Raw genomic sequence first — 25,742 nt, forward strand, 5'->3', positions numbered from 1 at the left:
GCTAATTGGTAATATACACTATATGAACAGAAATTTTTATGTTACCATTCTAATCAAGTTATTCTATTATAACTACCTCTTACTTTTAACTCATATTTTAAGTCAGTATATTTAAGTGAATAACAAAGCTCGCTGAGGCCATCTAGTGGGCACCAAGTGCATAGTAGAGAACCACTTATTTAAGAAATGGAACGTGTTGCCAAATGATGCCCTTATATACCAACATTTAGACCAAACAAGACCTACAAATTCAATTATTTATTCATTATAAAATAAAAGTTAGGTTACAATGTGTCATTTCAACAAGAAGCATTCAGATGCCTGATATGTTTCTGTGCCGCCCCCTTGTGGCCATTATAAAAAACTTCAACTGAGAATACTTCAGGAAGGTGGTATGCATTATTCACGCAAACTGATAAAGCAAGCACAAGTGAAAAAACATAAGCCAAGAAAATAAAATATTACATAATATATAGGTAATGCCAGAAAATAATGCAAACAAATTTTACGGATTATTAAGACAAGATTGTTTACTCATTTTTTTTTTCAGCATAAAAAACCCTTTGGTTTGAAAGTAGAAAAGCAGTCTGTCCTGAGTGAAGATCATTTACATGAAACTCATTTATGACTCTACAGTAATTTACACTATGTGAGGAAAAAAACAGGAATCACATTTCTAAACAGGGCCAGCATTGATTTGAATGCTGTGATAGTATTAAACAAATGGTTCTGATTAAGAAATACAATTTAAAGTGAAATTAAAATTTACTTAATCTAGGCTTCTGTTCATCAGATCAGATTTGCAGAAATTTAGCAATGGATCCTCTGCAGTGAATGGGTGCCGTCAAAATGAGAGTCTAAACAGCTGATAAAAACATCAGCTTTAACAAGACGTTAATTGATGGACTGGAGTGGTGTGGATTTTATCAGCTGTTTGGACTCTCATTCTGACGGCACCCATTCACCACAGTGGATCTGTTGGTGAGCAAGTGACTTAATGCTAAAATTCTCCAAATCTGTTCTGATGAAGAAGCAAACTCATCTAAATCTTACACGGGCTGAGGAGTCGTCAATTTTTAACAAATTTAAATTTTTTGGTGAACCTTTAAGACTTTAATGTAAAAAAAAATGTGGCAATTATCTTATCCATCCATTACTGACGTCAGGGTGCTTCAGAGGCTGATGGCTTTTCCCCTCTCCGGGTTCTCTGTTTGGGCCATGCTGGCCGGAGTATCCGCTCTTCTGTATCTCGTCCCTCTCCATAGCTGTGTATTCCTCTGACGGAGGGCAGCTGGTCGCTTTGGGCTCTTCCATTGGTGAGTGCTGCAGCATGTGATGGCTGGGGGACGTGGCTGAGAGCATGTGCTCAGGAGAGGCGCGCTCTGATTTGATGCTCAGGTTGAGGGAGGGGTGTGGCGGCGAGGAAGGGGAGGAGCACTGGGATGGGTACGAGCAGTTTCCTCCTGATGCCATCCTGTGGACGTGCAGACATTTAAGTCTTAGAAATAGTTATAAATAATTATAATTCAAATAAATTAAATATAAAATCAAACATAAAATACATAAAAACTAAATGTAAAAATAAAAATAATATTATAATATAAATAGTCGTAATTAAAGTAGCCATTCAAAAAATTCTCACCCAGGGCTCATCATGGACTGGTGGGTGTCCTGGTGAGACAATGGTTGCCAGGTATTCATAGAATTGCGCTGAAAGCCCATAGCGTAACTGGGGTGACTGTATTCTAAAACAGAAAAGGACTGTTAGTGCTTGCTCCGTTTTGCCCACTGATGTTTTGTTGACTATTAGAATCATTTGTAAAATGTGTAACATGTCAGATTACAGTATTTTTGTTTGTGTATTACAATTTTGCAGACAGTGCTCTGAATAAAGATTGGGCCCCCACCTGAGGCCCCGTAGTTGCCCAGACTGTGTCCCAGTAAGCCTGTTTTCCCCATCGCCATCATGTGGCTCCCAGCATGCATACTCTGATAGAGTGCTCTCTAGATGGGAACCAAAGAAAAAGAAATGTTAAATAAACGCAAGATTATTAATATTGTAAATAGCAAATTATTGATAATCGTTATATTTACTTTAATGAATATTATATTATATTATATTATATTATATTATATTATATTGTAGTAATATAATTTAATATAATTTATTATATATTGTGTATCACATCATTAGTTATTGGACATGTACATTTAAAGAATATTATATTATATTATATTATATTATATTATATTATATTATATTATATTATATTATATTGTAGTAATATAATTTAATATAATTTATTATATATTGTGTATCACATCATTAGTTATTGGACATGTACATTTAAAGAATATTATATTATATTATATTATATTATATTATATTATTAATTTGTTAAATACTACTTTGCATATTGTTAATCATATTTTGCATATCATATATATTAATACTTGTTATATCAATGTTATAAATTATTAATATAATATAATATAATTTATATAATATAATATAATAATATTTAAAGCAATAAATTATAACTTTAAGTATATTATTATATTATATTATATTATTCATAAAATAACATTGATATGACAAATATCAATATACATTATAGAAATGCCATAAACTTTGTCACATATTTTTCATTTTCCCCATCGCCATCATGTGGCTCCCAGCATGCATACTCTGATAGAGTGCTCTCTAGATGGGAACCAAAGAAAAAGAAATGTTAAATAAACGCAAGATTATTAATATTGTAAATAGCAAATTATTGATAATCGTTATATTTACTTTAATGAATATTATATTATATTATATTATATTATATTATATTATATTATATTATATTATATTATAATATAATTTAATATAATTAATTATATATTGTGTATCACATCATTAGTTATTGGACATGTACATTTAAAGAAAATAATATTATATTATATTATATTATATTATATTATATTATATTATATTATATTATATTATATTGTAGTAATATAATTTAATATAATTTATTATATATTGTGTATCACATCATTAGTTATTGGACATGTACATTTAAAGAATATTATATTATATTATATTATATTATATTATTAATTTGTTAAATACTACTTTGCATATTGTTAATCATATTTTGCATATCATATATATTAATACTTGTTATATCAATGTTATAAATTATTAATATAATATAATATAATTTATATAATATAATATAATAATATTTAAAGCAATAAATTATAACTTTAAGTATATTATTATATTATATTATATTATTCATAAAATAACATTGATATGACAAATATCAATATACATTATAGAAATGCCATAAACTTTGTCACATATTTTTCATAAATACAATGATTTATAAAATCTATATGCTAAATTACAAATTTTAAAATTAGTATTATTTAACACATTAATAATATAATATAATATAATATAATTGAATGTAATTTAATGCTACATTATATATCACATCATTAGTTACTGGACATGTAAATTTAAATATTATTATATTATATCATATCATATTATATTATATTATATTATATTATTAAAATGTAGAATAATATATTATATTTTTTTAATAATATAATATAATATAATATACTATAATATAATATAATATGCTTAAAGTTAACATTTATATCTACATTATCACATTATTAGTAATTGGACATGTAAATTTAATTTATAATATTTAATAATTATGAATAATTTGTAAATTATATTATATTATATTATGTTATATTATATTATATTAATTTAGATTAAATAAAACTTTAAATCATGTATTTCCATAAATACAATAATTTATAAAAATCAATATGGGAAATATGAATTTTAACAAATTACTAATAAAACATGATATATAATGTAACATAATATAATATAATATAATATAATATAATATAATATAATAATGTCCAATAACTGATGATGTGATATATTATTTTAATCAGTATTATATCAGTATTATAAAATGATATTATATTTTAATTAACTAATAATTTAATTTAATTTAATTTAATAATGTGTAAAACTGATATGACAAACATTAGTATTAAATTAATACTACATTATACTATATTAAATGTCTGTTTTTAATACCTTAAATCATATTTATTTTCACATTTATTATTTTTATAAAATTGATATGCAAGATATTAACATTATGAATTAATATATTAATCAATTAAATATTTAAATAGTAAATATTAAAATTAAACATTAATGCTATATAGTTCTCTATTATATAATAATATATAATTTTTTATTTATAAAACATTGATATAAGTAGCCACCAGGCAAACTAAAGTTAAGTAGAGTGACGTATGTGTAGTGACAATTTCAGTGTATGAGTACTTTTGTAGACTCTCTCACAGCATTGGCCAGATTACTGCGGGTTCCACACAGTCCGCTGTGAGCGTCGATGCGCCGTCCGTCACTGGCCATATTCAGAGGGGGCGGAGTCTTCATCTCCAAGGCCCTGCTCAGGTTGCCATGAGAGAACATCGAGTAGCCCAGACCTTCACAGTCATATGGGAAGTGAAAAACAAGATGTGGTTGAAATGATTTTTTCAGTTTCGCTCTCCCACTCTCTCTATCGCTCTCTGAAAGAAGAAGTTTTCCTTCTCAGACGCAGTTTATTCACTATCTAGGCTTGACACCTGTATGGAAATACATTTTGATGATAAATGTTGTGATAAGGCTAATTGCCACTGTTTTCTCACAATTGCGAGAGATAAACTCGCAATTGCAACAAATAAAGTTGGAGCTGCAAGATAAAAACTTTTTTTTCGCAATTGACCTTTCGCAAAAACCCGCCCTCCTGAGTTACTGTTGCTATGTCTGACAAACAGTGCCGCTCTCAAACTACATATCATGTTCTCACACAGTGAAAACGAGAAACTGACAACACGCAGACAGACAAGACACAGCAGGTTATGTCAATGTGTCAAGTTCACCGAAGTTAATCTACTCTCCTGTCTGATTCGTTTGTTGGACAGAGTGACGGATTCAGCGTTATGATTGGTCAGATCGTCAGTTTTCATCCTGCAATTCAGACTTTTTTTCTCGCAACTGCGAGTTCACATCGCAGTACAAACTTTTACATCTCGCAATTTCCGATTTTTTTCTCAAAATTACAAGTTTTGCATTTAGGAATTCTCACATTTTTCTCGCAATTGCAAGTTTTGCATTTTGAAATTCTCACTTTTTTTCTTGCAATTGCAAGTTTACATTGAAATAACAAATTATAGCGCAGAAAAAAAAAATCTTTTTCTTGCAATTCTGAGTTTACATCTTGCAATTCCGACTTTTTTTTCGCAATTGCGAGTTTACATCTTGTAATTCCCATTTTTTTCATACAATTACAAGTTTGCATTTTGCAATTCTGAGTTTACATCTCAGAAAAAATTACTTTTTTTTCACAACTGCGAGTTTACATCTGGCAATTCTGACTTTTTTCCCTCACAATTCTGAGTTTACATCTTGCAATTCTGAATTTTTTTTTGCAATTACAAGCTGACATTGCAGTAAAAATTTACAGCGCAGAAAAAAATGTCTTTTTCTCACAATTGCGAGTTTGCATCTCGCAATTCTGACTTTTTTCCCTCACAATTCTGAGTTTACATCTTGCAATTCTGAATTTTTTTTTTTGCAATTACAAGCTGACATTGCAGTAAAAATTTACAGCGCAGAAAAAAATGTCTTTTTCTCATAATTGCGAGTTTGCATCTCGCAATTCGGACTTTTTTCCCTCACAATTCTGAGTTTACATCTTGCAATTCTGAATTTTTTTTTGCAATTACAAGCTGACATTGCAGTAAAAATTTACAGCGCAGAAAAAAATGTCTTTTTCTCATAATTGCGAGTTTGCATCTCGCAATTCGGACTTTTTTCCCTCACAATTCTGAGTTTACATCTTGCAATTCTGAATTTTTTTTTCGCAATTACGAGCTGACATTGCAGTAAAAATTTACAGCGCAGAAAATTTTATATTTTTTTCACAATTGCAAGTTTACATCTCGCAATTCTGGCTTTTTTTCCCTCACAATTCTGAGTTTAAAAGATTTTTTTTTTTTTTGTTAGATGCAATTGCAGTAAAAATTTACAGTGAAAAAATTTTTTGAGAACTGCAAGATGTAAACTCAGAATTGTGAGAAAAAAATTTTCTTTAAATTTTTACTGCAATGTCAGTGAAGTAATTAGGGCTGCAAGATGTAAACGAATTGTGTGAAAAAAATTATTTTAATAATCGATTCAATAGGGCTGTCGATTATTTTTTCGATTAATCGATGAATCGGATAAAAAACAAAAAACAAGAAAAACATTCATTTCCAACCCTTTATTCAAAAACAGAACTAAAATCTTTAGAAAGTGCACAAACATGTTGCTCCTTGAGCTGTTATAATAATAATAAAATAAAATAAAAAGGGACTAACACAATTACTTATTACCATCATTGTAGTAAGCGCAGGGTTCATATTTACACCACATTTAAACACAGCTTAAGATGACCAAGTGCTATAAAAGAACTTTAAAATTAAATTAAAAAGTACAACACACACAAATATATTTGTCAATAATAACCTATATGGGACAAAGCACAGAATATACTCTGCAAAAAATGCTTTTCTAACTTAGTAGTTTTGTCCTGTTTTCAGTCCAAATATCTAAAAAAATCTTAAATCAAGATACATTTACTAGACACATGAAATAGCATAAGAAATTATGTCTTGTTTTCTGAAAAAACACCTCAAAATTAAGTGATTGTTTGCTTAAAACAAGCAAAATTATCTTCCAGTGGGGTAAGAAAAATAATCTTAATGAGATATAATCTCAATCTTAAGTACCACTTAATTTTCTCATGCTATTTTCTTGTCTAGTAATCTTGATTTAAGATTTTTTAGATATTTGGACTGGAAACGAGACAAAATTACTAAGTAAGAAAAGCTTTTTCTGCAGTGTAGCTATATATGACAACAGACTAAAAAATAAATGGTCCAAAAAAGGCAAGTGAATAAAAACGTGTCTTTAGTCTTGCAATGCAAAGTGCAAAGTAACTGTCAATCTAATCAAAGGATTATAGCGCGAGCGATCTAAAATCTTTGGTTTTTAACTGTTAAGTAAACTGTCATATCAGCAAAAAACTTAAAACATACAGCTCCGGGTAACCCGCGATAGACACCAAACGTTTCTCCTCCATCACTGCAGTCTCCGGACTTTTTAAGCGTCGGTAAAACTTTCGTCACCACAACAGAAGGTGCTCAGAGCGCTCCGGCAAAAACGCGAGGCGCCCGCGGCGCATAAACAGCGCGCATAACGCTCACTGCCCATAGAAAACAATTAAAAAAGGCGCCTCTCTACCTTTCTTTCCTCTACCTCCGCTTTTTTTTTTTTTTTTTTTTTTTTTGCTCCGCCCTGTCTATGAGGCGCCCAACTCTGCTAGCATCAGTGCGCGAGAGAGACTGAGTGTGTTCACTCCGCTCCGCGCTCAACTAAAGTTTTTTTTTTTTTTTTGTTTTGTTTTTTTTTTTTTTAATAACCAAATGTCTCCGCGACGCGCGACACAACGAATCGATTATGAAATTCGTTGCCAACTCTTTTAGTAATCGATTTTTATCGATTTAATCGATTCGTTGTTGCAGCCCTACTTCTAATTGCGAAAAAAAAGTCAGAATTGCAAGATGTAAACTCAGAATTGTGAGGGAAAAAAGTCAGAATTGCGAGATGTAAACTTGCAATTGTGAGAAAAAAGTACATTTTTCTGAGCTTAAAATTTTTACTGGGAAGTAAAAAAAAGTCAGAATTGCAAGATGCAAACTCGCAATTGTGAGAAAAAGAACATTTTTTCTGCGCTGTAAATTTTTACTGCAATGTCAGCTCGTAATTGCGAAAAAAAGTGAGAATTGCAAGATGTAAACTCAGAATTGTGAGGGAAAAAAGTCAGAATTGCGAGATGTAAACTAGCAATTGTGAGAAAAAAGTAAATTTTTTCTGGGCTGTAAATTTTTACTGCAATGTCAGCTTCTGATTTTTTTCTTGCAATTGCGAGTTTACACCTGCCTTTTTTTCTCACAGTTCTGACTTTCTTTCTCACAGTTGCAAGTTTACATCTTGCAGTTCTCACGTTTTTCCTCACAATTGCGCATTTACATCTTGCAGTTGTGATTTCTTCCCTCACAATTACAAGTTTGCATCTTGAAATTCTGAATTTTTCCGCAATTGCAAGTTTTTTCTTACAATTCTGACTTTTTTTCACAATTGCAAGTTTACATCTGGCAATTCGGACTTTTTTCTCGCAATTCTGATGTTTTTTCTCACAATTACAAGTTTACATCTGGCAATTCTGACTTTTTTCTCACACTTGCTAGTTTACATCTGATTTTTTTCTTGCTATTTTGACTTTTTTCTCAGAATTGTGAGTTACAAGTCCAATTCTGAGGGCGAACTCTGACTTTATAACTCGCAATTGTGAGTTTATATCTCACAATTCTGAAAAAATAAAAATAAAAATCTGAATCGCAAGATGTAAACCCACAATTGCACTTAAAAAGTAAGTAGAATTGTAAAATTGTTTTTAATTTTGTATTGAATAGCTGACTGGATTATCACATTTTTTAAATATAATAACATTTTCATTTTTGTCTGAATAAATAAATGTTTAAATGTATGTAAGTAAACAAATAAATGAATACATATATAAATAAATGTGTTTGAAAAGTACACAAAATAAATGTATGGCAAAACAATTTCATGACCTTTCACCAAGAAAAATAAACGATGTCTATGTAAAATGTTAAAAATCAAGCCCTGGTACTATTTCTATTCCTTCTCAAGACCACACTCTCAATTAGTAACTGCATTGTGATGCATGTGACACTTTGGCTAGCGCCTATAGTTTATAGCGGTGGATTCTGACCACAGGTCGCTTTGAGTAGAACATTCCCATGCAGCACTGCTAATAGTAATAAGGAGATGAAGAGGCAGAGCATCAAAAAGTCCAGCAGGTGTGACATTCTGCTCAGAAACCACAGCTCTGTCTTCAGCTACTGTTTCATATGTGTGTCTGTATGTGTGCGTGGTTGGGAGGGTGGGCTGTTTCATATATGAGAACTTCCTGTGTGCAAGTACTAAAATACTCCACTCGGGGAGCGTTCCCCATTGCCTTTCTGTGTAACCCCATCCGATAATGACTATAATAAGTACAGTACGGTAAACAGTTTTAGTGGTTGGTCTCCACAAAACACTTAGCACAACAGAAAAACAGTTCATGCGGATACAGTAGCTTACGTAGTTAAAGCCACACAATGTTACTTTTTTTGCAATTAACAGAATTTTATTGAGTGAGTACTTTTAAATAAAAGTACATGCTTTTGCCTATAACTATTATTAATATTTTAGAGTTGTCAGGAAGGATTTCCCAGGAAATGGCATACTTTTTAAGTGTTTCAGTGTTTCATCATATCAGTAAATAAAGGCAAGAAGATCAGGCGATTGCTATGGAAGGTGGACAGGGCCAAAAGTCTAGGAATTTGAGCATGTCAACACAAATTTTAATAACGAGTGAGTACTTTTTAAAAAGAAGCACATACTTTTGTCCATAAGAATTATTAATATTTTAGAGTTGTCAGAAAGGATTAACCAGGAAACGGCATACTTTTTTTCAATAGTCATATCAGTAAATAAAGGCAAGAAGATCAGGCGATTGCTATGAAGGGTGGACAGGGCCAAAATTCTTGGAATTTGAGCATGTCAACACAAATTTAAATAATGAGTGAATACTTTTTAAATAGAAGTACATGCTTTTGTCCATTTGTCTGCGTTAATGCGTCAACACGCACATCAGCCAAAGAAATTGCTGTATTTGAGACTATATTTGCATATGTGTTGAAATGGTATGTTGGTATATACATATACAAACATATGTCATTATGTTTATTCTTGGAGGATGTCATAATGGTACACTGGTATGCACTTATGCAAACGCCACAGTTTATATTTGTTCCTGAGTGATAAATCTAGAGGTAAATCTGCTTTAAAAGTATTATGTTTAAACATGGACAGAAATGCACGCGGTGAGAGACACGTTAAAATTTGTCATCTCAACGCAGTAAAACTGCGTGTCTTTACATGTACCAAAGAAACACGGTGAAAACTGACACCTAACACCACCTGAATGTGCATGTCTGCACATAGGAAAGATATGTGTCCAAAATTGCCGCATTAACGCGGATGAACAGCGCACGTAGACGTGGTCGAATTTCACACCTTCCGTTTAAAGACTTTTGGCCCCACCTACCCTCCATATTGCTTTTCGCAGTGGAATTAGCTTGAAACCACAACAACTAAACCGCAAACTAAAAAAGAGTTTGCGAGCAAAAAGGGAAATCATTAATAAACAGTTTGCATAGCATTTAATAATAACAATAGCCTGTATGTAATATCAATAATATGAATAACAACAGTAACTATTATAACAATGTTCCTCCTCAAATAACTAGCAGTTTTATGCTTCAACCGCCTGTGGCGTTACATACAATGTTACGATGTTACATAACATTATTATATGTCATTATATGTTACATAGTATCACTTTAAAGGTACAGTTTACCCAAAAATGAAAACACCCTTGTGTCGTTCCAAACCCGTAAGACCTTCGTTCATCTTCAGAACACAAATTAAGATATTTTTGATGAAATCCAAGAGATTTATGACCCTGCATAAACAGCAACGCAACTGACACATTCAAGGCCCAGAAAGGTAGTAAGGACATCGTTAAAATAGTCCATGTGACATCAGTGGTTCAACCGTAATTTTACGAAGCTACGAAGATATTCTTGTGCGCAAACATTAAAAATAACGACTTTATTCAATGTCTTCTCTTTGCATGTCAAAGACCGATGAGTCTTTTTTTGTTTTGAACCACATGGACTATTTTAACAATGTCTTTACTAACTTTTTGGACCTTGAACATGGTAGTTGCATTGCTGTCTATGCAGAGTCAGAAAGCTCTAAGATTTGATCAAAAATATCTTAGTTTGTGTCCCAAACATGAACGAAGGTCTTACAAGTTTGGAACAACATGAGAGTGAGTAATTAATGACAGAGTTTTCATTTTGGGGGCAAATAATCCCTTTAAAAATAGCCTTTTTTTAATAGTGAAAGGTAAGTCTAGTCATATTTGGACATGTCTTAGCTTTTTAAAACAACATGGACCTTACCTGCATGCGGTCCCATGAGAGCTGGATGAGAGTTGGAGCTGACAGAACCGGTTGAGCCCGGTCTGCTACACAAAGGTTTGTAGGACGGAGTCCGATGGGAACCAAGGTTTGGATTGGAGGAGTTGCTGTAGCCGTTTTCGGTGCTTGCACCCATTACTTCTGGCATGAGCGAAGGAGCCTGTAAATGGATTTATAACATTATGCTAGACATGCAAGTCAGATAAGCGCATGCGTTTGGTTTATTTCGATTTTACTAACATAATAGCGCTGGCGAGCGATGGAGAGGTCCATGCCATCATGGTATTTGTCCGTTCCCATCGCCACGCCGTCTTCCTGATCGAGCTCTGAACTATCAAGCCCCAGTCCTTTCCTTCTCAAAGTCTGGAGTGCTCAGTGAAAAAGAGGGTGGAAGAGAGAATAAAAGAGAGAACAGTATGAAATTGTGGTGAAGGTGGAGAAATTGGATCATGAAATTCGAACCTCAATTTCCCATATGAGCACCACAACTAATAATAACTAATAATGAAACAAATAATATACCTAAACAGAGAGAAGACATTTCTTATGCTCACCAAGTGCTTAAGATCCAGTAAAAAAAATGCAGTAAAAACAGTAATATTGTGAAAAATTATTGCAATTTTAAATAAGTGTCTTCTGTGTTAATATATTTTAAAATGTAATTTATTCCTGTGACGCAAAGCTGAATTTTCAGCATCATTACTCCAGTATTCAGAGTCACATGATCCTTCATAAATGCTGATTTGATGCTTTTTAAAATTATTATCAATGTTGAAAACAGTTGTGCTTCTTACTATTTTATATTATTTGTAAGATTAAAAAAGAACAGCATTTATTTTAAAATACAAAACTTTTGTGACATTTTAAAAGTCTTATCTGTCACTTTTGATCAATGTAATGCATCCTTTGTTGAATAAAACTTTTCTTTTTTTATATATACATGTAAATCTACATGATGTTCAGGGCAAAACATGTCCAGCTTCATTTGCAATTACAAACTAGTTGTGGGACTTTGTTTGGTTATGTTACAATTATATCAACAGAGTAAAACCGTAGCGGTAGCTCAACAGATTTGGTGATCTACTAATAATGAACACACTTTAGAAGGGAGAGATTTGTTGTGTACCTCCAGTATGTCAGTGTTTGTGCGGCTCTCGTGAGGTTCGCTGTATTCCGTGTACTTAAGCAGCACTTTGTCCATATCGGTGCTGGCGTATTGGAAAAGACGGTTAGTGCTGTTGAAGATGATGAGAGCGATCTCGCAGTCGCACAGCACGCTCAGCTCGTAGGCCTTTTTCATCAGCCCAAATTTACGCTTGGTAAATGTCACCTTGAAGAAGAGAACAAACCACAGGACTATTGTTACAGAAACTTCTGATAGATGCCACAAAGCTATAATGGTTTGACTTCTCACGCTGCGTCTTTTTGGAGTCTTTTTTTGGACATACGTCTTCTTCGCCCCATAGCAGAACCCACGTTTCGCACCTCAAGGTCTTTTGCTCTGGATTAAAATATCACATTCTGATGTAGAGCAAAAGTTTACCGTCTACTACCGATTTTGGTGTGAGAATGGCAAAGGTGTGAAAACCTTACATAATTTGGTCCTAATGATCTGAAAAGTAAGAAAGCCACTTTTTTTTTTTTCATCAGGTATATGTGAACGATAAAGATATAAAGATTAATATACAACATGAACTCAAAATCAGAAGAAACATCCAAGGTTTTATTATGCAAAACTGATTTTCTCCAATAAGAGAGAAAAAGCACCTTTTATTCGGTCCCTAAAACAACTTTTCTATGTTGCAGAACTGATAAGTGCAACAGACGAAAAAATAAGAAAAGAAAAACACCTTTTATTCAGTCCCTGAAACAACTTTTCTATGATGGGTGGAATAAAATAAAATAAAATAAAATAAAATTTTATGAATAAAATATTTTTTATTTTATTCATTAAAATAAAATAAAATAAAAACACCTTTTATTTGGTCCCTAAAACAACTTTTCTGTGTGGGTGAAATAAAAAATACATAAAAATAAAATAAAATAAAATGAAATAAAATAAAAACACCTTTTATTCGGTCCCTAAAGCAACTTTTCTGTGTGGAATAAAATAAAATTAAAATTAAAATTAAAATTAAAATTAAAATTAAAAATAAAATTAAAATAAATAAAATAAAATAAAAACTCATTTTATTCAGTCCCTAAAACAACTTTTCTGTATGGGTGAAATTAAATTAAAGTAAATTATAATTATCAAAATCGAACTCACCCTATATTATTTCCTACTTATTCAGTTTCAAAATATGTTTGGATGTCATTTTATGTTGAATTTAATGTCATATGACATGAAACAAGTACAAACCTGTCGATTTCGCTGATCAAGAATCCGAGAGATCTGTATTTTCTTCCGCCCCATGATGCTTTGTGTTCGGAGCGGGTTTTTCCTAAATCAGCAGAAGGACGTAAAGAAAAAAATAAATTAGTAGTAGAATGCGTGCCGTTTTTTTTCTATATATATACATATATATTTTTTTTTACATTTTATAATAATTGTGAGAAAATTTTAGAAATACAGTATAATGTAAAAAATACAATAAATACTTTAAAAAACTTACTATATATTTTGTAGTGAAATATTATATCTATGTTCACAACAGTTCACAATTCACTGGCACTCATATTACTCCAGTAACATCAATATACATATTGCTCTTGTAAACATAGTGAGAACTGCTCTGAATATGTGATGTTTTCAGCCAATACCAACTACCAGCCCGACTTCCCAAACTTCCCTGTTTGTGTACACATACCCTCCTGAGGGTCATCTGGGAGTAAAGTTAGCCCAGGCGCACAGGCTAACACCCCCGCAGTCTGGGTTATCCCAACACAAACATGTGCATTTCCACAGGGCACGGGTTAAAAATATGTCATCTCCATTTAAAGGTAGAGTAAAGTTAGCATTAGCATTACAACCGCACTTGGAATAACAGTGTGTTTCGATGAAGGGAAAGTTCCTGTCCACCCCCTGTTCTCCCATGAGCAAAACGGACACAAACAGATGATTTTAGGGGTTTGGGGGGATGGGGGCTAAGTAAAGTTTCCTGTTTGAGGGTCTTCAGTTGGAAACTGAAAGGTTTTAAGCAGCTGGAGAACATGAGTGATGTATTTCACAGATTTAGAAGCAGCCTAATAGAACGCTAATGGCTAAAGCTAACGCTGTGTTTTGATTTGGTTTCAAATACATTCAAATTCACTCAGCGCATCCGCTTTGGTATTTTCAACCACATTTGATAGTTAAGTCATAGTAGAATGACTATTTTTAAAGCTAATTTGCTAGTAGCTAATGTTTTGGTTAGCTACAGTGTTGTAGCTAGCAAAGCTGTTATTACGACAGCTATGAGACTCCAGCAGCAGACATAAAAAGCAAAAAACTTGAAGTAGAAAACATCATAATGTTTCTAAACAAGAAAGACAGGCATTTAATGTTGATAAGAATCACAATTTACTTACGATATCAAAAAATGAAAAACCTCTCAGATGTATGCTAAGCTTAGCTTCAGTAACTTCACACAGGCCTATAAATGAGTGAAATACAATCCTACATTTTGCTTTTGCCAATGTATCAGTTATCAATCCCACTAGGAAGTGTCTTTCAGATCTATTCCTGCCGTTAGCATAGTGGCTAACTGCTAATGCAAAAGCCCCGAGATGTCATTTATGCTTTTTTCTCTCATATTAGGCATGTGTAACCTCATCTATTTTTAAAATCTCAAAGCCAGTGGTTTACGGAGAGAGTGATGCTGTTCCCACGATCTTTGAGTGCCCATTGCCCTCACACCCACCCTTTGGCACACAGACGGACAAGTGGAGGAATCCTTGTTTTGTGCCATTATAACCATATAAAGAGATACCAGTATGATATTCTCCATACACACATGTAAACACAACACACACACCTAAAAGGCTTTGACAGGTGGCCTGCATCACTGTCGGGCAGTTGGTCGTGAGATATAAATGTATTGCGAGGAAGTGAAAAGCATTTGTGACAAGATCGCTATCACCAAACGACGTGTCGGGCTAAGTTTAAAGTTCCTCAAATTTGTGGATGCTTTTGCTCGCAAACCAATGCGACTATTACAATGCCTTGTTGTTGTTTTGAGCTTTAACTCGGCTTTTGGGAGACTAATCAACAAACTCATTTGTAATGCTATTGTAGACATAACCACAGACAGAAGAGTCATGCCCAACACACTCGGCAATTCAACTATTTTAAGTTTTGATGAATTGGTTCGTATCGAATTTGTGTGATCTCATTTGTAACACACTGGTAGTGGCTGAATTACAACTTGTAGGCGAACGCAAGGCCTAGTTTTTTTCACAGACCGAAAAAACACACACTTGTGGCTATTCAAAGCTATTTTAAGTTGTGGCAAATATCTCACGAATTAGTATGCTCTCAGTTTAGTTCATTTTAGTAGTTCGAGAGGTGGTCCTTTTCTACAAATCGTACAATTTTCTATGAATCAAATCATACAATTTCATTCGAATCCACCACCAATTTGACAAAACTTAAAAAATCTATCTATCTATCGATCCATCTATCTATCTATCCAACGCTATCTCACAGCCAATATATATATATATATATGTACTCAACCTCACGGCAATTTGTACATTTTTGACAAGGTGTCTAATTCATACAAATTCATGTAAGTTGTGGAATTTTTTTACATATTTTAAGAAGTGGCTAATTTATATTATTTTGTAATTTGTACAACCTCACTCGTACGACTTTGTACGATTTCTGTGATGATTAAGTTTAGGGAATGGCGTGGTCTTTCGTACAAATTCCTTTGAATTTGCCACGTTGTAAAATACATACAATTTTTCGCAAATCAAATAAATTCATATTAGTGAAGTTGTTCGAATTTGTACAAATTAGCCACATTGTCAAAAATGTACGAATTGCCGTGAGATTGTATATATATATATATATATATATATATATATTTACATATATATATATTGTACAATAATTATTTTCATATAAAAACACAAATGACGCAAGTCATTTATTGTATGAATACAATATCAATTCTGAATGCAAGTAAAAACTAAGGTAAAAATTATATATATATATATAAGAAAATATCATATATATATAATATATATATATATATATATATATATATTATTTAGTCAAACTAAAAATTATTCAGACAACCAGATATAATCAGTACACATCATTTATGTAAGTAAGATTACAAAATAAGGTAATCTTTGACATATTATCCCGAAAAAGTCTTCATACAGTGGACTACCAGTAAAACTGATAAAAATTTGGGACCAAAAATTTGATGACACTTTGCCCTGACCATGTTTTGCTTAAGTGTTTTCTTTTAATTGCTACTGCGATCTTTTTATACCACAGACTGAACAAAATTAAGCATTGCTTGGTAATCGGTCAGCCAAGTATTTATAGTTGTGTAAATTTTGTCATACTAACAGTTGCCTGAATAATTTCTGGTTGATTGTAATCCTTTACATACCTTTGTGACATTAGCAAGGTAAATTTGTTCTGACACAGTTGAGTTCTTTTTTTTATATTTTATTACCATTTTCTAAACTATAGCGAATAAACTGTGATATTGTGAAAAAGGTGTCAGAATAAATTTTAGTTTGACTATATATATATATATACATATATATATAATATATTCCATTTATCTCAACATGTACTTTAGTAGAGGGTTTCAGCGATTTTCATTTATGCGAAAAAAATAAATTATTTAACAAGGAAACACATTTAAACACAAATATTTCTTAACTACTTCAGCAACTGTTAAATAAAGGCCTGGACAGAAAAAACACACTCTTACGGCAATTTGAAGCTATTTTAAGTTGTGGCGAATTGCTCGCAAATACGTATTATAAACGCCCTACTGACACTTAGTTTGAGAAGTGGAGCTTTTCTAAAAATGACATATTTTACAAATAAAAAAAAGAAAACACATTTATTTTACAAACTTAAATAGCTTACACACAATTAAACAGTGATTAAATACTCATAAATGAAAGATGTAGTATATAATAATGCAACTATTGCACCTCTGGATCCCGTCTGCCCTCGGTGTACATTCAGCTTCCTGTGAGATTCTCCCAGAGGCCAGACAGTGGAAAAGAATACACACAAACAGTGGCAATGCTATGCTGACGGGCTCCCGCAGAGCCGCACTCAGTCTAGGGCCGGAGGGGACTAATTGCTGGGTCCCTCATGAGGCCAAAACCATCAGAGCTCCAACAACAAACACCTTTGTCGAGACTAGTCAAATCTGTTTGAGCAAATAAATGAGCTCTAGAACGCTTGAGCAAATCATAATTTGCTAATGGCCGTCCAAACTGTTTCAAAACCATATGCAACTGGCACCTGTAGAGCACAGCGAGTTCAGCTGTTGGTGGCTGAAGCTAATGGTTGGTATCTGCGTGTATCGGTGGGATGAGAAACCTGTGTGCGCCAAAAATAGCAAGTAAGATTTGTATTTGCATACCAAATGACAAGAGCAAACGGTCTAAGAAGCAAAAGGAAGGTTAAGATATGCTTTCGAAATGATTATGGCACAACATTATCGTTTGTTTATGGTGCATTAGATGCACATCAGGTAAGCACATTTCAGTATACGAACTGGATGCATGGCTTCTGTATTTTGCAAAATGCAGCATGGTCCCTAGGGTTTAAAATTGCACTCTGGTGTAAGAATGTCTGTTAGATTACACAAATATCTTTCGTGGTGGATTTCACCCTTTAGTTGACCTTTGCAAACTGTTGAAGTAGCAAAGCACCAAACTACAAAGCTGGGTTTGATTATTAGGGAGTGCGTATATTACAAAAATGCACTTTTAGAACACAATATAAGCAGACTCACACAAGAAATCAATAAACATTTAGCAAACTCATTCATATAATTGGGTTTCCCTTGTAAAATCATTTTGAAATAACACAGGAACTGTAAATCTGCACTAAACCCGTAAATCTGCTGCGAAAAAAGCGTTAACAACACTTTGCGTAATAAATAAAGTGCTCTGAATTCGTTTCTCACATTCTCAAGGCAACACAGTGATGGTGGCTTGATTAGAAGTAGTAAGCGAACGAAAGGCCTAATTTTCTATGCTTCAAAACTATAATTATATATATTTATCAAACTATTATATTATTTTTCAATATTTATATTGTATTATTATTAAGTATGATATTACCTTCAAATCTTTAATTATATATATTTATCAAACTATTATGTTTCAATATTTATTTATATTGTATTAAGTATAAATATTATTAATTGTAATATGTTATTTAAATTTAGCACTACTTATTAATACATTATATAAAGCACATATATCTATATCTATATCTATATCTATCTATCTATCTATCTATATATATATATATATATATTATATATATAGAGAGAGAGTTATATTATTTTGCAGTACCCATTTATATATATTTATATAGCAAAATAATGTCATATTTATACAAATACTGTATTATACATACAGCTACTATATATATATATATATATATATATATATATATATATATATAGTAAGAATACCAAAACCTTTAAATTAGTAGCCCAAATGCTTAACCATCAAGTGGTCACATTTGATTTGACTTCACATGCTACGCCACACTGATCATTTGTGATTTAATTCAACAACACTTTATAGCTATACACTTTTATACCACTAAAAAAACAGACCTTACCTGGTTTAGACAATTAACTAGTCGGTTGAGTCGTTACGAACAGTGTCACCAGTCTGCAAAAGAAGATGAATCAGCTGAATGGACGAGTTGGTTGAGTTCACATCACCTGATGATCGTCGAGCGCTTTTGACAACAGCGCATCTCCAGCTGTTCATACTGTAGCAGCATCACTCAGAGAAAGCCACGCCCCCTCCGCGTTTCCATTGGCGGAAAGCGACGCCAGTCATCTCCAGCTGTTCGCACAGCAGCGGCAACAGAGCGAAAAGGCCACGCCCCTGCGGCGTTCCCATTGGCTAAAAGAGACGCCTATCATCTCCGCCTGAACAACAGCAGCAGCAGCAGCCGCCTACTTTAGAGTTTTGCAGTCGAGTTTATTGGCTGCAGAAGACGCCATTACTTTATTATCTGTCGTTCAATTAAGAAAAATCTCCTCAGATACTTTAATTACACGCTTAAATATTTAGGGTAATGATGTAGTTAAAATGAAATAGCGAAAAGGTGAAAGATTGTCGTAGGCACATTAAACACTATAAACCGTGATGAAGCTATTAAACCAGTTTAAGTCACTTATTAAAATTAGTAACGCAATAGAGACATGATAATGTGAATCCAGGATTAAACTGAACTGAAAAAAACTTTATACATTATTAATACATTTTTAAATGTATTATTATGTTTAATTATAATGTTATCTGCTGACAGGAGTTTCAGCCTTTAAGGTCCAAAGCTAGTTTTCTGAGGAAAACTTTATAATACCGTTATTTAAAAAAAAAAATAAAAAAAAATAAAAAACATTATTAGATAGAAAGGCAGAAATCAATTCATATAAATGTAAGGAAAAGTTACAAAATTTATATAAAATATTAAAACTATCTGATTCACAAACGTATACAGACCCCTAATTTTTGGACTGTCAAATTTATTTAATATTTTAAGGAAAAAAATGAATGAATAAATGAAAAAATAAAAAATAAATAAAATATATATATATATATATATATATATATATTTATAACAGCGCTTCATAAGGATGATGTATGGTTTGTTAGGATAGGAAAATATTTGTCCGAGACACAACTATTTGAAAATCTGAAATCTGAGGGTGCAAAAAAATCTAAATATTGAGAAAATAGCTTTTACAGTTCTTGCAATGCATATTACTAATCAAAAATTAAGTTTTGATATATTTATGGTAGAACATTTACAAAATATATTCATGGAACATGATCTTTACTTAATATCCTAATGATTTTTGGCGATAATTTTAACCCATACAATGTATAGCTGGTTATTGCTGATAAACTGTTAAACTGTTATACTGATTGAAAAATTAAATTTTTAAAATTATAGATTTGCATAAAAAATATGCATAAAATGTTAAATACATATATTTTACTTTTTTCTATTTACTATCATAATTTATTTTTACAATATGGTAACACCCTCAAATATGTATTCTAATCTCCATTAAAAATAATAACATATTATTTATATTTTAATGCAGGGCGCAGAACTTCATTCAGAGGTTAATTTAGCAAGTTTCCATTTTTGTCATTTATCTTAGCAGAGTCTTAAGAGCCCACAGACTACTTCCCGTAAAAAGTGACAATGAGATGCACAAGAGAAATCTACTTCACATACTGTAAAGAGGTTACCAATATCTCTCACTCATGAACACAGTGGGTTTAGTTCCCCTCGGAGAGTTTAATCTGCATGTCATCTGATGCAAGAACCAGCAACTTTGTGTCATGCACCTGAAAGTCCCTCAGCATCCCTCCTGCAGGAAGCTCAGTGTATTCAGATTCCCCTCAGTCTGGAGAGAACAAATATAAACATTGATTTTAAGGCAGGATACCATAGGTGAAAAGGGTAAAAATGTGAAAAATGTACAGATAACAGATATCACCCCAGTTAATTAGTAATTAATACAGTATATTAACTGTTTTGTATTACAAGTTTATGGCAAATGAGGAATTAAGAAATTAAATATGCACTTGCATACATTTCCAGAAGAGAAAACTGAGCAGGTTCATAGTTCTTGTTTCTTTTTGTTGACATATTAAATGTTTTTTATTCACTCCATAAATCAGGAAATACTGTCAACAGCCAGAAAGAAATACAGTTTATTTATATTATGTGAATCAGGCAAATTATATATTAACTTAATTATTAATTATAAAACGCTCTTTCCTACAGAATATAAACAGAAATTAAACTGTAAATTTTGGTGAATGCTAAAATGATTTTTAAGCTCAGTGAGTAAGATTAATTTAATTTAATTTAATTTAATTTAAAACAGCCTTTAAAGATATATTTTGTAAATGAAATCTACACAAATACATTAGTTGTAATAAAATATACACTTGATTGTGTATTTTGGGTGTTTTCATTCCTCTAGTCTGAAGTTATGAAAGCATAACATCCCAAAATATTTAATATTTTGCCTGTATAGTGTCTGTTGAGGCATATTGAAAGTCTTTTTATTTTACATGATTTAATGTAATACTGGAAGCTTCTGTAACTGAACTCAAATAAAGCTCTTTCTGAATATGAAATGCAATAGGTGAGAAAGTTAAATAAAGACACAGAATTATAATTTTAATACTGTTATATAACTATATTATTTTCTGGGTTCATCAAGGCCTCATTGTATGCATAAAACTAATAAATACGTTTTTCTTTGTGGAACTTTAACATGTTCTTGTCTTAGTTTACGCTGTTAAAAATAAAGGTTCTTTATTGGCATGGATGGTTTTATGAAGAACCTTTATTAAGAACATCCATGAAACCTCTTTCTTTATAGTCAAAAAAGATTGTTTAGATTATTAAAAAGTTCTTCATACTAAGAAAAATACTGTTATTTTAAGAACTGCTCACTGAAAGATCCTTGAGGAACCTAAAATGCCAGTTCCCTTTTAGAACCGTTAGAACTTTTAGAACTTTTAGGTTCTAACTGGAACCTTTACGTAACACTTTAATAAATTGAAGTGGTTGAAATAATTACTACTCTACATAACCGGGTCTCATATCAAATAAATGAAACTCTGGAAAGTGTCAAGTGTCACTTTTTTTTTTTTTTTTTTTTTTTTTTTTTTTTTCCTGAAACTTCTCACTTCTGCTTTTGACAACATCAGCGGCCTGAAGTTTTTGTGCATGTGGTGAGTCTCTCGGATTCAGAAATAGCCTCTCTGGTCAGCGTTCACATTCAGGCGATTCTTCAGGCAATGTTTTTTATAGTGTCAGGCTTATCGCGTTCAGCACAGCGGCAGACCTTGAGTTCCCATCAGCCCATTCTGAGCAAAAAAAAACCCACCTGCGCATTTAGGGTTAAGGTTTCAAGCAACATTTCACCTTTATGTAAATAAGCTTAAATATATGTAATGCATAAAACATATAAAATGTTCCTAATAGAGGCCTGCCGTAGAATTGATCCGCTTCATATCTTCAGCACTGCTTTTGCACCTTTAACATACAATAAAAAGAGTGAAGATGATTGTTTTTCGCTTTTGATCAGGATATTGCTTGTATCTATGAATGACTGGACTAGATGTGGGCTATTTTTCAAAAAGCATTTCATTGCCTTAACTAAGAGTTCTCCAGAGTGCAATGCTCGTTTCTAAGGCAACTGAAGCAAGCTTTATCAGTTTTAAAAGGCAGCCACTGCTGCCTCTATTTGCACCACTTTCAAAACACACGAAAAAGGGAATGCATTTGCAGGGTTTCTTACCTTATAATGCCCTCAAACCCTGACCCGTTCTTCCAAATCTATGAATCTTTCTTGTTATGTAGTTGAATTTCTCTGCATAATAATAATTCTTAATGCATATTTATTGTGGATGATATACAACATTTTTATGATATTGTCATGCAAGTAGGCCCATTTCATTCAAACCCACTGAAACAAACATTTTAGCATTCTAGCAAGCTAGTTATTAGTTCAAAAGTAAGAAATACTACAGTATAAAGTTACTTCTTTAGTCAAAGCTACAACATGGTTTTAAAATTACTTAAGTCTTACGCATTTTATGTGTAGTTATAGGAAGTCTCGATCATATTTTCAACTACAGGTGTTGACAAACATGGATTAGTGCATTAAAACATTGTTTTTAAATGACGAAACTCAATAAACATTATTAATCAATCATACTATGTACAGACAAACTTGAGTTTTGGTCTGTTAAAAACACTGTTTTAATGCATTAAGCCACATTAAGCGTTTTCCTTATAATGATTTTCTATAGGAGGAAAACTCTTAACGTGAAATTAAACGCATTGCGTTCTTATTCTGCACTGTAAAAAACAATTTGCTGAGTCAACTTAAAATAATTTGTAACCTGGCTGCCTTAAAATTTTAAGTTCAGTCAACTCAGTTTATTCAACTTGAAATGTTAAATTATGCTAAGTGACAACTTAGATATTTGATTTGAATCAACTTAAAATTTTAAGGCAGCTGGGTTACTTACCCATCTGTTAAGTTTTGAAAACACAAATATCTAAGTTGTTACTTAGTACAACATAACATTTCAAGTTGACTAAACTTATTTTAGTTGACTGAACTTAAAATTTTAAGGCAGATGGGTAACAAATTATTGTAAGCTGACTCAACAAATTGTGCTTTTTTATTTTTTACAGTGTGGGCTCATCTGCTTGTCTGTACATGATACGCTTTATTAATAATGTGTTTATTGAGTTTGGTGTTTAAAAACACTGTTTTAATGCATTAAGCCAAGTTAAAGGAACGCTCCACTTTTTTTGAAAATAGGCTCATTGTCCAACTCCCCTAGAGTTAAACAGTTGAGTTTTACCATTTTCGAATCCATCCAGCCGATCTCCAGGTCTGGCAGTAGCATTTTTAGCATAGCTTAGCATAGGTCATTGAATCCGATTAGACCGTTAGCACAGGGGTGGCGAACTCCGGTCCTGGAGAGCCGCAGCCCTGCAAAGTTCAGCTCCAACCCTAATTAAAACTCACCTGCCTGTTGCTTTCTAGTAACCCTTCAGACCTTAATTGGCTTGTTCAGGTGCGTTTGATTAGGGTTGAAGCAAAACTATGCAGGGCTGCGGCTCTCCAGGACCGACATTCGCCACCCCTGCGTTAGCATCTCGCTCAAAAATGACCAAATAGTTTCAATCATTTTTCCTTATTTAAAACTTGAATCTTCTGTAGTTACATGGTGTACACAGATGGATGAAAAATGAAAAGTTTTGATTTGCTAGGCTGATATGGCTAGGAACTATACTCTCATTTCAGCGTAATAATCAAGGAACTTTGCTGCCGTACCATGGGTTCCTTGATTATTACGCAGAAATGAGAGTATAGTTCCTACACTGTAAAAAATAAAAAACACAATTTGTTGAGTCAGCTTAAAATAATTTGTTACCCTGCTGCCTTAAAATTTTAAGTTCAGTCAACTAAAATAAGTTTTGTCAACTTGAAATGTTAAGTTGTAGTAAGTAATAACTTATATTATTACATATTATATTTGTGTTTGCTAAACTTAACAGATGGGTAAGTAACCCAGCTGCCTTAAAAGTTTAAGTTGATTCAACTCAAATATCTAAGTTGTCACTTAGTATAATTTAACATTTCAAGTTGAATAAACTTTTTTTGAGTTAACTGAACTTAAAATTTTAAGGCAGCCAGGTTACAAATTATTTTAAGTTGACTCAATAAATAGTTTTTTACAGTGTAGCCATATCAGCCTAGAAAATCACAACTTTTCATTTTCTGTCAGTCTTAGTACACAATCTAACTACAGAAGAGTCAAGTTTTAAATAGGAAAAATATCGTCATTATATATGGTCATTTTTGAGCTAATCAGATTCAATGATCTATGCTAAGCTATGCTAAAAGTTCATGCTAAGCTATGCTAAGCTATGCTAAAAGTTCCATTCAGCCGATCTCCAGACCCGGAGATCGGCTGAATGGATTCAAAAACGGTAAAACTCAACTGTTTGACTTTAGGGGAGTTGGACAATGAGACTATTTTCAAAAAAAAAAAAAAAAAAAAACATACATAAATAAATAAAAGTGGAGTGTTCCTTTAAGAATTTTCCTTATAACCCTTTTCTATACGAGGAAAACGCTTAACGCCTAATTAAACGCCTTGGGTTCGTATTATGGCTCATATCTGCTTTTCTGAGCATAATATGATTTATTAACAATGTTTCTGAGTTTGGTCTTTTAAAAAACACCGTTTTAAAACATTAAGCCATTACGCATTTTCCTTGTGGGAGGAAAACGTTTTACTTCTAATTAAACGCACTGTGTTTTTAATCTGGACTCATCTGCTTGTCTGTACATGATATGCTTTATTAATGTGTTTATTGAGTTTGGTCTTTAATGCATTAAGCCACGTTATGCGTGTTTCACGTTAAGCAGTTTAATATTTCCCTGGAGCGCGAGCATTTTAAACTTGAATGTGCGAAACTTCCGGTCTCGTTCGCTTCCAGGTATTTTAGTCATACAGTCAATGATTTGTTTGTAAGGCAAACAGTTTTACAAACTGCCTTTTCCTACCATGTGATTGTAATTCATTATCATAATCATAAACACACTGGTTTGTAATTGTAAGGCAAGTAGTTTTAGGTTCACTGAACTTTTGCGCGTTATTTAGCGGCTAATGAATCGGAGTTGCGTTGCAAAATAAAGTGGATAACAAACTATAAATAAGGTATTTTTCATATTTCTTTGCTTTGTATCCCTCCGTTTTCTAGT

General features: G+C 32.4%; 1 protein-coding gene across 2 annotated transcripts; it reads right to left on the reverse strand.

Moving 5' to 3' along the window:
* Positions 1 to 257: 257 nt before the first annotated feature.
* Positions 258 to 19,174, reverse strand: mef2b (myocyte enhancer factor 2b). 2 transcript variants are annotated; one of them, XM_051095289.1, is made up of 9 exons: positions 19,025 to 19,174; positions 13,622 to 13,703; positions 12,386 to 12,589; positions 11,500 to 11,622; positions 11,242 to 11,419; positions 4,397 to 4,542; positions 1,908 to 2,004; positions 1,643 to 1,745; positions 258 to 1,474 (listed from the first exon to the last, which is right to left on the reverse strand). In XM_051095289.1, the coding sequence occupies exons 2-9, from the start codon at positions 13,673 to 13,675 to the stop codon at positions 1,138 to 1,140; spliced, it is 1,242 nt and encodes a 413-aa protein (XP_050951246.1). In that variant the 5' UTR covers positions 13,676 to 13,703; positions 19,025 to 19,174; the 3' UTR covers positions 258 to 1,137. The 2 variants fall into 2 exon arrangements, with proteins under 2 accessions (XP_050951246.1, XP_050951245.1); XM_051095288.1 differs by having other exon boundaries at positions 4,379 to 4,542.
* Positions 19,175 to 25,742: the final 6,568 nt, after the last annotated feature.

The sequence above is a fragment of the Labeo rohita genome, chromosome 22 (assembly GCF_022985175.1).
Source record: "Labeo rohita strain BAU-BD-2019 chromosome 22, IGBB_LRoh.1.0, whole genome shotgun sequence".
Classification (NCBI taxonomy): Eukaryota; Metazoa; Chordata; class Actinopteri; order Cypriniformes; family Cyprinidae; genus Labeo; species Labeo rohita.